This window comes from Dryas octopetala, chromosome 3 (assembly GCF_963921425.1).
Source record: "Dryas octopetala chromosome 3, drDryOcto1.1, whole genome shotgun sequence".
NCBI lineage: Eukaryota > Viridiplantae > Streptophyta > Magnoliopsida > Rosales > Rosaceae > Dryas > Dryas octopetala.
Genome location: NC_141368.1, coordinates 15187593 through 15204275, shown reverse-complemented (window position 1 = coordinate 15204275; position 16683 = coordinate 15187593). Strand labels below are relative to the sequence as shown.

Genomic DNA, 16683 nt, shown 5'->3' with positions numbered 1-16683 from the left:
TAGTTTTGAGTTTTTTTCAATTATGTCGGTTTTTTAAGTTTCAATATGATCTTTGAATGGACTAGCATAGGCGCACTACTAAATCTGATTCAGTGCTGATTCTATTTTCAATTTAACCACTTAAGTCTAATACAGGGTGAGAGTAACTCCAAAGTATTCATCTAGGTACTGTTAGTAGTGGATCACCCAATTATATATTTTTGATTATCATGTGATTTTTCTAATGTGGTTTTAATTTAGAGTTAATTACACTTACACCCCCTGAGGTTTATCGTCTTTTTATATACACCCTTTAGGGTTTAAAAAATTACACATACACTTTTTGAGGTTTCAAAACTATTGCATATAACTCCCTACAAGAGAAAAAAATAAATAAACAAAAAAAATATATTTGTATTGAGGTTGGATTTTACACCTTGAGTAATCTTATTAAGCCATTTAACTTCTTAACATGTCTTTTTGTATAATTTTTCATCATTTTTTGCTCACTATAGGGGTTATATGTAACAGTTTTGAAACCTCAGGGGATGTATGTGTAATTATTGAAACCTCATGGGGTGTATGTGAAAAGACAATAAACCTCAGGGGTGTAAATGTAATTAACTCTTTAATTTATCCAACAATATGAACCTCTTTAACTTTTTTTTTTTTTTTTTAACACAGCAATTATGAAGCACGCAGCTAATATGACCGTAGACAAATTATTGTGCTGAGAATTCTAGCTCCCCTTTGTCCATTCAACACATCCTCTTTAACTCCATTAATTGCATTTTAATGTCTTGTTTATTTACTGTTTTCAAGTAGTTTCGAACAATTATTAAACTACAAAATTAGACTCGTTTTTAAGGTTTTAGGAAATAAACCAATAATATATATATAATTATAAAGATTCCCTTCAAATTCATATTTCTTCCATTCAAATTTTTTCAAATATTAACCCCCTTTGACTGGATATCAATTAAGTTAATTTCCATTTTAGGGATGATGAGTAAGCCCTAAAGATTTTGAGATGCCCAAAATGCCCTTAAACCTTCTTAAGTGACATTAAACACAAAGTTGACTTTTTTATTAAGAGAAAACATTTACTCTCCTTGTATATATGTTGGTTATTGATGGTTATTGTAATTGTTTTTGAACATGTTTTTTATTAAGTCATCATAACTTGTATAATATGAACCGTTCATTTTTTTTTTTTATATATTTGGAATGCTTAAATGCTTATACAAAATTTACCTACATTAATTTGACAATAAATTATAATTTTAGATGCACAATAATGATGATTTAAATATTTGACAAAAAAATAATGATTTAAATAATATGCTTTAAAATAGGAATTTTAATTGAATGTTGCTGGGTATTAAATGTTTTGTGAGAGTAGCAAATATTGTAGATTTTTAACAACATATGGTATAAACACATCCTATGTGCAAGTTAAAGATGGGTAGCAAATCTATTAATCTTAGTCAACGGGTTAAGTCTTATATGATATAAATTGTAAGGGCCTTTCATCTAATTAAATAATCCTAATATATATCACACCCTTGAGAGATAATAAGTGGAAAAGAGTAGGGGTAGAGGTTTGAGGAAAATAATAAGTGGACCCATAACCTCTTGTAGTAAAATTCTTATACCATATTAGACAACTACTAAATTTATAAAGTTTAAACTTTCAAGAAATTAACTAACACTATATATAAACTAGCAAATTTATTAAAGATATTTAGGAAATCGGCCTGTTTTTATCTATATTTGTTCTGTTTGAAGAAAATAAGAATCCTAAGGGATCGATATTTTTTTGGGTTATTTTTTTTAAATCCCATTATAGAAAATAGACTTTTTTTTAAGGCCCATTATAAAAAATCAAGTCTTAATGCAGTCCACTTTAATGAAATCACGTGGAAAATGCACTGGGTACGGAGTCCAGCGCGCACAGTTTTTTTTCTCACGTCAGAAGAATTGCCACTGTGGGACAATGACAATTCTCACTGTGCAACAACATCCAAAACAATGCAACTTGTATAAATTTTCTGCCTTTTTCATATATAAACATGTAAAAAAAAAGCATAAAATCAACACAAAACACAAAAAATTCAAGTTTTGAAATAAAACATCTTAATGTGAACAGTAGTAAATAATTGTCATTGTCCAACAGTAATAGTTACTATCAACAGTAATAATCGCCTAGCACTTCCAGATCGAAGGTCACCGGTCTCCTTCAAAACTCTGACGATAGGATATGGTGAAAAAAAAAAAAAAAAAGACCGAGAGATCGGCACAAGATGAGAGAAAAAAAAACTTATTTTAAAAAAAAGATTTAAAACTAATTAAATGGACCTTAATTTTTATCATTTGAATAAAGTAGACTTTATAATTATTATCTGTATTTTTTTTTAATTGTTGAATCTCTCTTTTATTGATTCAATGTTAATTATTTTCGTTTACCACTTGTTTTTCACAGTCACTATAAAAGTTGAATTGACTCTATAAAAGTTGTATTGACTCTCCCCCATGTACTCTCAATAAAAAGAGAAAAAGGTCAAAACATATCACGTTACCATTTTTTACACAATATTCTATAATTACAGGTTCATAGCATTCATAAGCAGATAATTTTTGAGTTGACTTGCTTATCCCAATGCAATTGTGTGAGAGTTCGTTGGTAGTTGGCAAAAGCCATGGTCAGAGAGTTATCTCGTGGTGTAGATGTCCGTGCATTGCATGTATGACACTGAATAACGTGGACACAAAATTCATGACTTGAAGAGCATCTAGCCGTTCTCAGTCTCCAATGTTGGTTGAATGCCATAAATCATAATATGCAAAACCTAATAAATACGCCAACTTTGTAGATGTTATTTGTATACTCTCACACACAAGAGTACTGTTTGCCTTAAAAATAATTAAGCAATTATACCTAATTGTTATTCTGGTAGGGCTTTCCATTACTATTATGTATACAGATATATGCAAATACAAAGTGATATTGAAAGAGTATTTACAGTTATCAAATTTATTCGCCAACTTTTTGTTTATTAATAATGTGAGAGTGTTTTTTTTTTTTTTTTTTAACTTGAACAATTTCATTTTTTGTAATTAAAGCTAATTTATTTCTTACTATATAGTAAATACTAACACATTGTATTAACAGATTATTTGAGGAATAAATTTCATAACTCTGGTATTATATTTTAGAAACTATTAAATTTTTAGAAAATTAAAATTTCTTGACCCAGTTATATTCTGTGAGTTGACAGTTAGTGAGAGTCCAACTTAGAGATACTCTGATGACTGAAGTGACTAGAAAATGTGTCTTGAGATTATATAAAGTAAGTCACTATGTGACTCTCATATTGTAAGTCAAAGTGTGAGACTAAGAAATTTTTTATTTTATAGTAATATCACTCTTACACAGGGATTAAAGTGTGTACTTACTACTTAGTACTTACATAGTAGTGAAGTGTGTTTCAGAATCACAAGCAGGTGAGTGCGCAGGCCAAGCTCTGTCAGCAATGGATGACGATGTGGGTGGTGCAAAGCGAAACATAAGGCTCGAAATGACTTGACAATGAAATGGCAGCTTTTCCAAGGTGCAATATAATCACATCAGTTGCCAACTAAATTAGTCGGCTTATAAATGCAGACCATGATGCTCATACATGCAGACATATGAGATGGTGTGGTCCTCAGGCCACTAATTAATATTGGTGAAAAAATTCCTTCTGGTGAACTCTCTTAGTCACCAAAAAAATATACCCTTAGAATTGCTGGGTTCACTTTTGCCATTCTTATAGGTTTTGAATTATTAGATCTAGATAAATATATAGATTTATAGTACTATATGTGATATCCACAATATAATCAGTCTTCTTACATTCAACTAATGTCAATCATGTGATCAGTTTTGTGAGAATAAAATCAATTATAATACTAATTTTATAATAGAAAAATAATATACTACTGTATGTAAGAATTTTTTCTTATTCATTGATAAAGATTGAAAAGAATTTTGTTAAATATGTTGTGAGGAAGATCACCACAGCACATATTGGAGAAATAAAGGCTTTTTTTTTTTTTTTTTACAATTTATAAAGTCTTGAATTTCTCTATGTATTATCAAATAGTTTAGATTGAATGCTCCAATTTCTTTTTCAATCAAGTTTATAAATTTTTATCAAGTTAATAATGGCTATATATTGACCAACTAGTTAATGGCAAAAAAAAAAAAAAAAAAAACCAACTATTTAATGTTTTAGTGATACTTTTTTTTTTCAATGTTAAAAGATGTCTCAAATTTGACTAATTTTTCTTTCTAAATAAAAAAAAATCAATAATAACGGCTTTTTTTATGGACCCTCTTGTTTTTCATTTGTATGCCCTTATTGGGGTCACATGTCACCATTGACCCCACCCTGGCTCCTCCTCTGTTCAGAAGTGACAATGCGGTCTCAACAACATTCAAGAGGTTCACATGGGAGTCAACAGCTAGCAGTGAATTTCATAGAACCGAAAGGTCCGAAACACAATAATTATTTCTTGGAAAATTAAAGTACGTGGTAGCTGGCCATATATGGCACATTATCAAAATTTACATTACTAGAAATTTGAAAATCATGGAAAACTGTGTCAGGTAAGTGAGGTTTGATGGAATGTGTTTTATTTTGTTTTTTTAAGTGACTACTCAAAACGACAATGTTTTTTTGGCCAAAAAAACGACTAGGTTGGATCCTCTGTTTAGACATAGAGTTTATCTGCAGTAAAATGATGTGCTAATTCATATGAAACTTGGAGTTCCTTATATAGGAAAATGGTTTCTTGCCAAAATGTCACATCAATTATCAATCTAGAGTATTGATTTGTTGGGATTTTAGTTGAAATATGTGGTCAAGATTAAAAATTTAGCACAGAACATGACAAAATGTTACCTTAATTATACCCTCTAAAGTTTTATCATTTGAACCATATACGTGTCTCGTATTAAATACCTAATGTTATGCATCTAAATACTTTTTTTTCTTTCTTTGGTGCTGACAGGCTTACAGCAAGATTTTAATCTAAACTGTACCTGTTTCTTACTAAACATGGATGTCACTTTGATGAACTAGAATTTAATGCGTTCCAAATACAACTCTTTTTTTACCTAAATCTACGTACAGCACTCTTTTCATTATTAGACACCATGAAATAGCAGCAGTAGAAAGAATGCCAAAACCCATTTACCATATTTGAATCTAGTTCTACCCCTTTTCATTCCAGTAAAACAATACTTCCATCAAATACCACTAATACAAAGAATACCAAAGCCATAAAAGAAAAAAAAAAAAAAGTGATCGATCCACATTCATAATACAAATTAAAACAGAGAAAAGAAAAAAAAAATTCGAAAACAATATGGGTATATATCAAAATTAATTAAGATTTCACTGTGACTTAATTACTTAATTAAACCCTGGGCTTGATCATAGCTCTAAGAGTGTTCTTCATGACCACAGTGAACTCCAATTTACCAGCAAAATCCAACTTCGCACCCGCCGGGTACGCGCTCCACTCAAACTCCTGCACCAGTCTTGCAATCATCAAATGCACATGCACCGTGGCCATGGCCAACCCGGGGCATATCCGTCTCCCGACCCCGAACGGCATCATCTTCACCCCGGTCACCCCGGTTATGTCCGCGTCCTCCCGACCGGTCATGAATCGGTCGGGGTCAAACTTGCCGGGGTTAGACCAGAGTTTCGGATCCTCTGAAATCCCCGGCAAGAATAACTCCACGTTGGCGTCGACGGGTACGTCGTACCCGCCCAATGTGGTGGGCTCCACCACTGCATGGGTCAAGGAAAAGTAAGTGGGAGGGTGTTTTCGGAGCAGCTCTTTCACCACTGCCTGCAAGTAGGGCATTTTCTCGACGTCCTTTTCGTCCACTTTTCTGTCACCGACCGTCGCTTTAACTTCTCTGTAGAGATTCTCTTGCACCTCCGGGTTGGCAATGAGCTGGGCGATTCCCCACTCCACAGCTGTCGCAGTCGTGTCGGTCCCACCGTTGAGAAACTCTGAGCAGAGCGTGACGAGCTCAGAGTGCGAAGGAGAGGATTTCCGCCCCTCTATTTTGAGATCGAACAGCGTGTCGAGGTACGAAAACGACGTGGCTTTGAGGTCGGAGCCAGGGTTGTCAAGCGCCCGACGACGTCGTTCGATGAAGGGGACTATGTAATCGACCTGCTCCTTCCTGACCTCCAAAGCTCTCTTCCTTTGTTTGGAGAAAAAGGGGCTGAGAATCGGGAGATAATCGTCGATTCTCGGGTCCAACACGATGAGCACAGCTTTGAGTATTTCGTCCATCTTCTCCACCGTCTCTTCCTCCATCTCGATCCCGAAACACATGGCCAGAAGAATGCAAAACACCGCGAAACGCGCGTTTTTCAAGACCGAAACGACGCCGTCGTTGGCCTTGGCCTCCGCCTTGATCCTTTCAATCATTTTGTCCATGGCATTTTCTCGAACGCTTCGGAACTCTTTCAGCCGGGTGGAGCTCAACATGTTCTGCACCATGTTGCGCCTCAGGGACCGCCACACCGGGCCGTAAACGGAGGCGTTGACAGTGAACTTGTCGCAGCTGAAGATGGTTCGGGTCGGGTTTTCTCTAGGTCGGGTTGCGAAAATCGCGCCCTTTTCGATCAATGCCTCGTGGACGAGCTTGGCGTCGCTGAGGATGATCATGGTTCGGGTGCCCATCTTGAGAGTGAAAATGGGGCCGTACTTGAGGCGGAGCTCATCGACGTATTCGAAGAAGGGTTTGCCGGAACGGGCGACCTGGAAGAGGTTGCCGACGACGGGCCATCCGGGTGGGCCCGGAGGGAGGTTGAGGTGTTTGGACTTGGATTTCTGGTTCAGCAGGAAAATGAGGCCGGAAATGAAAAAGGCCAGAAGAGTGAAAAAGAGGTGAGGATCAGAAAGAGAAGAAGAAGAGGAAAAAAAGGAGGACAGAGGAGAAGAAGAAGCCATTGATGAGGAGATGCAAAGGAAAGGAGGTTGGGGATGAAGAGATGTGTAAGGAAGAGAGAGGGTATAAAATGGGAAAAGCTTGAAATTGCAGGTGAGGATCAATAAAGGCTCCTTCCTATACAATTTGGTAGGTGGTGGGTGTAGATTGTTAAATGCTCTCAGTCAAGTGTGAAGGTGCCAAAATTTGTATAGGGGCACTGTGATATAAATTCTAGGGCAACTACTCCTCTTTTTAATTTAATTTCTACAGCTATATATATATATATATATATATTTTTTTTACATTTATTTTGGGTACTTGATGAAGTGTACTGGTGCTATACGGTTGATAGGGTGTGTGGTCAGATAATGTCTGACGATTTGTAGTAAATTGAATTCTTTTTTTGTTTTGATGTGACAGTAACACTAAGCGGTAATGTAAAAAAATTATATCGTGTATATTAATTAATATATAAAATCTTAAATTTTAATAAAATATTTTTTAAATTATATACGTGTTATAATTTGTAATTTGAGTGAATTAATTATACCGTTTTATAATATTAAAAGAATTTACACAAAATTTTCCCTGAGAGACATAATGGAGGAATTTTGTTGATGTGGGTCCCAGTTCAAAATGTTTAGAAATATAAGATAAAAATAGAAAGCTATAAATGGGGTAATGAATGAATACTTGATGACCATGAAGTGGCACTGCGGTCTGGGGAAGTCAGGTTTTGGTAAAGCCTTTCTGTGGGTTTATCCTTGGATCTTCTAACAATATTTAACCTCTGCATGTGAACTCATGTATCAAACTTGGTTTCATTCATATATGTACTGTCCTGGGCAGTTGGCAGACTATCAATACATTTGGTACTTTCAAATTTACCACTACATTGCGCAATAAAAAAAAAAACAGCTTCCTCACCGATGGATCGGACATGTATGTTAAAATTCTGTATTTTTCATATGCCAATCAATCAACATCCGTTCATTAATTACTTGGGTTTTATGCTTAAACTTTTAGGTTTAGAGTGGCGTTCCACACCCAAAAGTAATTAATTTACATTTTTAGAAATGAGTTGGGTGCTTCTAATACTTAAAATTATAACAAGTTCATAATGGGTGACATAGGTTATTAATCCATTGACATATTTATTAATGAAAAATTATTATATGTGATTATAAAACCGTGTGATATGATGATATGGTATTATCAATTTACTTATATGATAACAAGTGTACGATTTTAAAGATATTTTTTAAAATTTAGGGTTTTAAAATGTAAATGTTGCGCTCATTTTCTGTTTTTAATTACTTAAAACTTCTTTTATCAATTCATTTGTTAAAATAACTCTGAATTACTTTTATTCAATTTTCTTTAATATCGTTATTAAAAGTTAACTTCCATGCTATCGTACTCTCTCTCTCTGCCGGGCTTATTGGAGCAGGGGGAGTTTTGCGTTATCCATTTGGTGTAATTTTTGTTTGTCTTTGGGCTGTGTAAGCCCACTAGTTTACCCAAAAAAAATCTCAACCATTTTTGTGACATTCCCTTTCCCATCTACATTTGTAAACTGACTAAAAAAAGCAAACCACAAAATAAAACTAAGAAGTAACAAAAATCAATATCAATTTCAAGCAAATATTGGCAGAAAATAAAGAAAAATAAATCAAAACTAATAAGATCAGTTTCCTACTAACTCACTTGGGAGAAATTATTCTATATAATTGATATACTGCCACGTGATATAACTAATCTATGTGTTATAATATGTATGAATGTTATTAATTAATACTATATCCTACAAATATAAATTTACCGTTCAATAATACTTTTACACATTAAATTAATTATATCAAATAACTGTATATCGGTTATACCTTATAATTTTTCCTCACTTGATTGTCATCAAGATTCTTATCGGCTCACTTTCAATTTGTTTTCAGAATTTATGTTTTATTTTCTCCGACTATGACATTGATATATGCTTGAAATAATGAAACTTTGGGTAGTAGAAATATCTCCCTTTTTGTAATATGAGGTTTATAACATCTGCTTGACTTTCGGTACAAGGCAAAGGTTTCAATCCAAATGTTAAAGATTAGGCACATCAATCCAAAGGTTAACATGAATTTCAACCACCTCATTATAATTCAATCCAAAGGTTAAAGATTTGAATTGACACATCTTCAGAACTATTAAAAAGCTTAAAATAAAAAGAATAATTAAAAAAAAAAAGATTTTTAACCTCTTTTTTATTTTTTTGAAATCTGCTTTTGAGTAGTGCTCGAGGAGGGTTTGAGCATTCTCAATGAGAGTTCGAGTACTACTCGATGATCAAATTTCTAATTTAAAAAAATTAAAAGTCTTTAGTGACAATCAAAATAAATTAATTTTCCAAATTTCTCGAAGCTAAAATAGTTGCTCCCTTCTTCTTCTTCTTCTTCTTCCCCAAATTTGGAAACTCAAAAACCCTCTTTTATTTTCTCCTTAAAAGAGCCCATTCGATCTATTTCCAGATAAAAAAAAACCCATTGTATTTCTAAATGAAAAGACCCAATTTTATTTCCAGTCTCACGGCTTGACCAAATCCACTTGCTTTTCTTCTTCTCCCACTCTGAACAACAAAGAAACCATCATTTTTCTCATTACTAGATTGGGTTTGAGCTTTTTTGTTAGTGACGCGTTGAAGGAGCATTATTTTTAGATGATAGTTTGGAATTTGTTTTTGTGAGTGGAATTTTGATTTATGGGTTTATAACTTTATATTTCTGGGAGGGGTTTGTGAAATTGGGCGTGAAAGCTTGGTGTTTTGGAAGCTTTGAATATGTGAAATCTTTCCCAGCATGTGAGCCAATTAGTTATGTCTGTGAAATTATTGAGTGAAATGGATTTCAAGTTGCTTGAAATTTGGCAGCTTGAGATGTTGCGATGTTGCAGCTTGCTGATGTTGGTGAAAGTAGTTGCAGTCTTGCAGATGGTTAGAGTTCCCAACTCATAAAAGAAATTTGAAAAACTAACTTAAATTTAAATTTAATTCAGTTAAAGAATATTACCTTTTATAAAATTTTTAGAAATTTGACTGTAGTGATAGAGTTTAGAAGTGCTTAATAGGATTCGAGCAGTATTCGGGAAGGTTTGAACACTTATCGAAGGAAGCTTGAGTACTACTCGAGAGTCAAAATTTTAAAAAATTTAGAAAAAAATTACAAGTTTTTAATAAAAGCTAAATGAGTTAGTTTTCCAAATTTTAGAATCAGAAATGGGTCTTCGATCCTTAGTCAAAACTTTTTTTTTTCCCTTCTTTTGAGTAGTATAAGTGGTTTGTTAATTCTTTAACCATTGTGTATTGTATTATAATCAAGGTGTTAAATTTCGATTTTTTGGGGTGTCGAAATCGAAACCCATATTTGTTAAATTTTCGGGATAATTTCGTTCAAATTATTGAAATTTCAGTGAAATTTTCGACGGTGAGATCTGGTTTTGGGTTTTGGAAGGCTGTGTTTTTGGGGAGGAGGCTGGGTTTTTGGAGAGAAGGCTGAGTGTTGGGAGAAAAAGATGGTTTTGGGGGAAAAAAAGGGGCGGTGGCAGGGGACGGCAAGGGGAGATCGAGGGAGAAAGAGATGGTTTTAGGAGAAAGAGGAGGGGCGGCAGGGGGGAGATCGAGGGAGAAAGAGGGGGTGGTAGGGGGGAGAAAGAGGCTGGCATGGGCGCAACATGGGGGTGACGACAGGGGGGCGACAAGGGGGCGACGGTAGGGGGAGATGAAGGAGAAAGAGAGGAGGGTGAGGGTGGGTTGGTGATGGATTGGAGATGCAGAGAGAAAGAGAGAGGATGAAGAAGAAGAAAAAATGGTGGAGACTCGGGGGAAAAGAAAGGAAAGAAAAGAAAAAGAAGAAGAAGAAAAAAAAAAAGGAAGGAAAAAAATTAAAAGGTTTAGGGTTTATTGGGGTTTGGGGTCTTTGGGCAATTGTAAAGAAAAAAAATGGTTTGGGGTTTCGTTTGACCGTTTTGGAGTTTCGTTTAATTGTTTTTAAACTCTAAACTAGTAAATTCTAATATATTTCTATATAAAAAATAATTTAAAATACCTAAACCCTAATATCATATACCATATCCTAAACAATATAGAATATAGATTATAAAATATATAGGGTTTAGTGTATAAATTATATTGTATAAATAATATACTAATTTCATTTATTCATTATACTAATTTTATTTAACAGTATTTGTCTCCAGCGTGCATTATATTCATCTTATATCATATGAAACCTACTATATAATTTGGTTTCTTCAATATTTTTTTATCAATTTATTAGATAATATGTTAAATAAGCATATGATAAAGTTTCATTCAAAATTTCCGTATTTTGATAGTAATTTCCGTCTAATTTTTGTCGAAATTTAAAATCTTCTAAATTTCCATTAAAATTTTTATCGAAATTTTCTCGAAACTCGAAATTTTATTCCTTGGTTATAATGAGGTGGCAACCTAGCTTTTATTAAAATTCATGCAGATCCTAGCACTCAAAATAGTAGCAAAGGATCCACGTCCCATAAATATATTTGCAGAGGTAGATTTGAAAATAATAGACAATGATGGAGGCCGGGATTTGGATATATATATATATCCTCACCTAAGCACTTTAATTTCTTAACTTTGTTAACTTTTTAATTATAGTGTGTCACGTGTCTTTACAATATCCTATGATTCATACTCATTTAGAGCTATAATTACCAAATAAAAATAATAAAAAATTCAAAACGTGTGTAATCTAACCACATAAACCTAAAAATTTTTTTAAAAAAATTGAAAAACAAGAAAACCATAAGCCCAGCCCCCCTCTCTCCCCAACCTCGGACCCCTTCTCTTCTCTCTCTCTCTCTCTCTCTCTCTCTCTCTCTCTCTCTCTCTCTCTCCAATACATAAATTGTCTTTGATATTTTTTTTTAATATTAGCTAATATTATCTCCATAGTTTAAGATAATTAATACGAATTAATTAAAATATTATCGAAGATAGTATTAGGTAAAGAACAACAGTTTTGTACATCGTCTTGTTTATCTCATTTGATCATCTGCAACTAAGACTTTGAAATCAAGTATCTGCAAATCTGCAAATTCAACATCAAGTTTTTCTCTCCATTTCTGCAAATCTGCAACTTCGGCTTCAAACTAATTTGATAAATGATATGTTTTCAATCTTTCTCATCGTTTACGATAAGAAATTTTTACAACATGGTTTCATCTTCATTTTCTTCGTGCATCCATATACATCCATCATCTTCTTTAGAAAGAGCATCGGTAGTTGCCTCATCAAATTGATCCATCGAACTAAATAGTATTTCTTCATTTAATTAAGGCAAAATGGAATCAATCATACAAAAAATTAGACAAAATGGAAATTATTAAGTCATCTAATTGTAATCGAATATATAGACGAACATAGTGATTTTAGTAAACACTTGAAATGAGTATCATTTAATCAAATGGTTAAACAATTTATGATTTTTCAAAATTTTTGTAAAGATGATCATCAAATTATAATATAAAGTGGGTCCTACAAACCATACTTCATTATTGCTAAAATGAAGCCATACCTCATTTGAACCTCCCTATATATGCATACATATGGCCCTGAACATGTGCAAGTGATAATACACGGGCACGAACGTGGCTCGATCTCAACTATTTAGAGCCGAAAAAAACTATACATGCATGTACAAAGAGGAGGTCTGAGTTTGGTCTATATACCTAGAATGTTGTAGTCCAATATAGTGCAAAACATGCTACATGCACTACTGATCCGTAATGTGTATGAACAATATTGGGCCAAAGGAGGGGCCACCAAGGCTCACTAACTCATTGAAGAGCTTCTAAAATTCTAGTGTTGCCCAAACAACTTTCTCTTAGATCAGAGCCCAAAGAGCTTAAAATTTTTGGCCAATCAAAGAGCTTAAAATTAAATCTAAAGAAATGAAATGAAATATTTCTCATAATTGTTTTTTATATCATTTCAATTTTATCAGACAAACTATATTTGTTTGCACGTAAAATTTAGATGACCAAATAATTACCGATTTAGCTGTTTTTTACAATGACAATCCTTGAAGAGAGACTTAAAAAATAGATGGCCTCGATAATTGAATTCCTCTTGTTGTGGTGAGCAGATGGTTAGGTGAGTGGGGAATTTTCCGCTCTATGGTCAGCGGGTGATTATCTTCGTGTATATATATATATATATTTTTTTTTTTTCCTTATTAACAAAGTTTCTTTTGACAAGAAGCAAAAAGAACTGAAATGTTGGGGTTGTTTTGCAATGTGGTTTAATATTTAAAAGTGTCTAATTTTTAAAACCCTACTTAAGGGTTATCTGTGTAAAAATAAAAAAAATAAAAAATCGTTTAATCTTGTATTATCATTAGGAGCATTTTAGTGTCTTATCAGAAATATTGTGTTCTTTACAGAGCTGGCCATGGGGTTTGCGTGATGTGCGCTTGCATAAGGCCTGGCCTAATTAAGGGCTTTCTATTTGTAGTTTAGCACAATTGTTCAATGCGAAAGGAAAAAAAAAAAAAAGGGTTTTTTTATTTTTTTAAAGTCCAATTCAATAATGTAACGACCCGACCCAAAGTTGACTTTTAAAGCTAAGAGACTTTCGTCTTTGACCTTCGGTCCGTTTGATAGATCTCGAGCCTACGAGTTCGTAGACACGCGGCACGCGTCAATCGGAGCTACAGTTTGAAAGATACGAGCATTTGAAGGGAAGGGCAATTTTGTAATTTGGTAGGAGTGGGTTTTAAATACCCAAATCCAGAAATTTCTGGACATTCTCTCTCCTCTCTCCCCGATCCTCTCCCTCTCCCGCGTGTCTCTCCCTCTCTCACTCTCGCCGATCTGCCACCGGCGCGTGGCGGCGCGTCCGGCGGCGGATGGGCTGGGTTTTCGGCCCACCAGCATCGCCGCCCTCTCCTCTCTCTACCCCTGGCCTCCGTTCAACCCAGAAAAGCCCCGAAAACCCGAAACCCAGTCTAGACCCGATTTGAGCCTCGCCGTCGATCTGACTGTTCCGGCTAGATTTGGGTGGCCGGACCCACTGGGTCTTGTTCGCCTCACCACGGCGAGTTCAGCCGTGGTGTCCTCCTGCTCCGATGATGCTCCACGACGGAGCAATGAGCTCGGGAAGCCAAGTCGGCCGCCAGCTTCCACCGCCGTTTTCGGCCATTTCCGGTGAGATTTGGCCGTCGGTCAAGTTGTCAAAAATGATCCTCGAGGTATGGGCCTTCTTTCCCCCTTGTTATTGCGTGTCAATTTTGAGAATCTAAAGATTTGAAATTTTAGGGCTTGTACCCATTTCGGGTTTGCCTTGAATTGAGCCCACTTGAATGATTTCTGAGTTGTTTTTCATCCAATTGAAGTGCCTAGGTTGAATTTGGGTTGATTTTTAGTTGAAAAATCAGTTTCTTAGATTATGCCGCCGCAGCCACCGCTACCTCCGCCACTTGTGGCGGCGGGTCAGCGGCCGTATGTCTCTTTTTGCCCACATTGAACTTCTATGAGATCCTTGGAGGTTGTTGGTGAGTTCTGTGAAATTTCTGTGTTGTATAAGCCGGGCAGCCACCGTGTGTGGTGGCGGCCGCCCGTTTTGGACGATTAAACGACCAATTGTGAATTATGTATATTTTTAAGTTGGTTGTCTGGTCTTAACAGGTACACGGGCTCGGGAAATCTCATTCCCGATGCCGTTATGCTGCCGGATTTGGTATCCAAGCAATGGCACTGTGAAGGGTATTTCGGTCTTTTACGTAGTTGAATTGTAAATGATACTTATCGGATTTTAATGTAGAGTACTATTATTGAATGGTCTGTTTTATGTGTTTGTTGCTTTATGTTAGGAAGGCTAAGGGTAGGATTTGGATCATGAGAATGAATTGATGATGATCTGAGGTTAAGGAATTAATTTGGAATTTTAGAGTTTGTCCTGAGGATAATGGCTGAATTAGGAAAGAAATGTTCATTGTAGAAGTAAATAAATGATGATTAGGTGACTATTATACCGATTTGATCGAATCGAGTATTGAGAAAGTATTGGTATGATTTGAGTGACAAACAAGTGGAGGGTCGTGAGTAGGAATCAGTCTCGGAAAGGTTTCGGGGTAGTTCGGAGTAAACAATGAGTGGATTTTGGTTATGATTGATTATTTATACAATGTTGTTTAAGACGTTGTGATTTGAGGAGAGACCTCCTTTTGATGAGTGGGTTTGATAAGGAGAATTTAGAAAAGAATATTTAAAGGCTGCTGTGTAAATGCACGTGTTGACCGGTCGAGCCTGCTCGTTCGGAGAGACCCCTCCGTACGAGATTGTGGCCAGGATACGAGCCTGCTCGTATGGAGAGACCTCTCCGTACGAGATTGTGGCCAGGATACGAGCCTGCTCGTATGGAGATCGAGACCCCTCCGTACGAGATTGTGGCTAGGATACGAGCCTGCTCGTTCGGAGAGACCCCTCCGTACGAGATTGTGGCCAGGATACGAGCCTGCTCGTATGGAGAGACCCCTCCGTACGAGATTGTGGCCAGGATACGAGCCTGCTCGTTCGGAGAGACCCCTCCGTACGAGATTGTGGCCAGGATACGAGCCTGCTCGTTCGGAGAGACCCCTCCGTACGAGATTGTGGCCAGGATACGAGTCTGCTCTTACAGAATGACCTCTATGTGCGAGATTATGGCTAGGATTTGAGCCTGCCCGAGTGCGGGATTGTGGCCAGGACATTTTCTACAGTACAGGTACGAGAATGATGTGAGTTTTAAGAATAAGTATTTTGAGATATCAGATTTCAAAGATAAATTCAGTTCAGAGTTTGATTTACGGTTGAGGGGATGTAAAAAAATGGTTTTGAAAGAAGAGATTTTTTTGAAAGTAGTTATAAAGCTGGAGGATTTCCATGAAACGAAGTGTGTGAAATTAGATAGATGGTTGTTTGGTTGCTTGTATTGCATTTGTTTGCTAGGACTTAGTAAAGTCTAGGCTTGAATCGTGAGGACGGAAATGATAGTGTCTATGCGTTGAGGATATTAATTAGAATGTGAATTTGAGGAATTTGGTTCATCTTGTTGCTTGGATGATTTGTGATGGAACTATTATGCAATTGAATAATTATGGATTTTATTGTGGATTATTTATTGAGTATGGAATTGAAGAAATTATTGAGGAAGCAGTGGGGAGAAGACGAGACAGTGGGACCCAGAGAGATTTATTTAATTGTTCTTACTCAGTGGTTTGTTGAAATGTTTTTTATAGAATTATATTTACTTATGTTGTTGTGTATGGCTCAAAAGTAAGAGAAAGCAGATTTAACAGTTTGATGTTCAGTATTTTCATGAGCTCGAGGTTGTGGGGCGTTACAAATAAAAACCATGATTATTCGACCCACCAGCATTAACACACTACTGTAGCGGCCCACTTTTTTTTTTTTTAAAAAGTGAGGCTATACAGACCATCCTTAGTGCTGAGTTGACCACTCTAATATATTTTGTCCAACTTTTTTCCTATTTGACCATTTATTGCAAAAACAAGATGAAATCCCCTAGATCCATTCGGTGGTTATCTACCGCGCGAAACATCCACCAATGTTCTGCAGATAAGTGTCAAATAAATACAAATATTTCGGCAGATAACTGTTGAATGCCTTTT

At 35.5% G+C, this 16683-nt stretch overlaps 1 protein-coding gene across 1 annotated transcript; it reads right to left on the bottom strand.

Annotated features, from left to right (window-relative positions):
- Positions 1-5317: 5317 nt before the first annotated feature.
- LOC147291278 (cytochrome P450 77A3-like) lies at positions 5318-7126 on the bottom strand. The gene has a single exon (XM_086236218.1). The coding sequence runs from the start codon at positions 7000-7002 to the stop codon at positions 5443-5445; it is 1560 nt and encodes a 519-aa protein (XP_086092344.1). The 5' UTR covers positions 7003-7126; the 3' UTR covers positions 5318-5442.
- Positions 7127-16683: the final 9557 nt, after the last annotated feature.

What these genes read in the sequence shown, in the direction of transcription:
- LOC147291278 (XM_086236218.1), bottom strand. Translation starts at nt 7,002, where the DNA reads ATGGCTTCTTCTTCTCCTCTGTCCTCCTTTTTTTCCTCTTCTTCTTCT.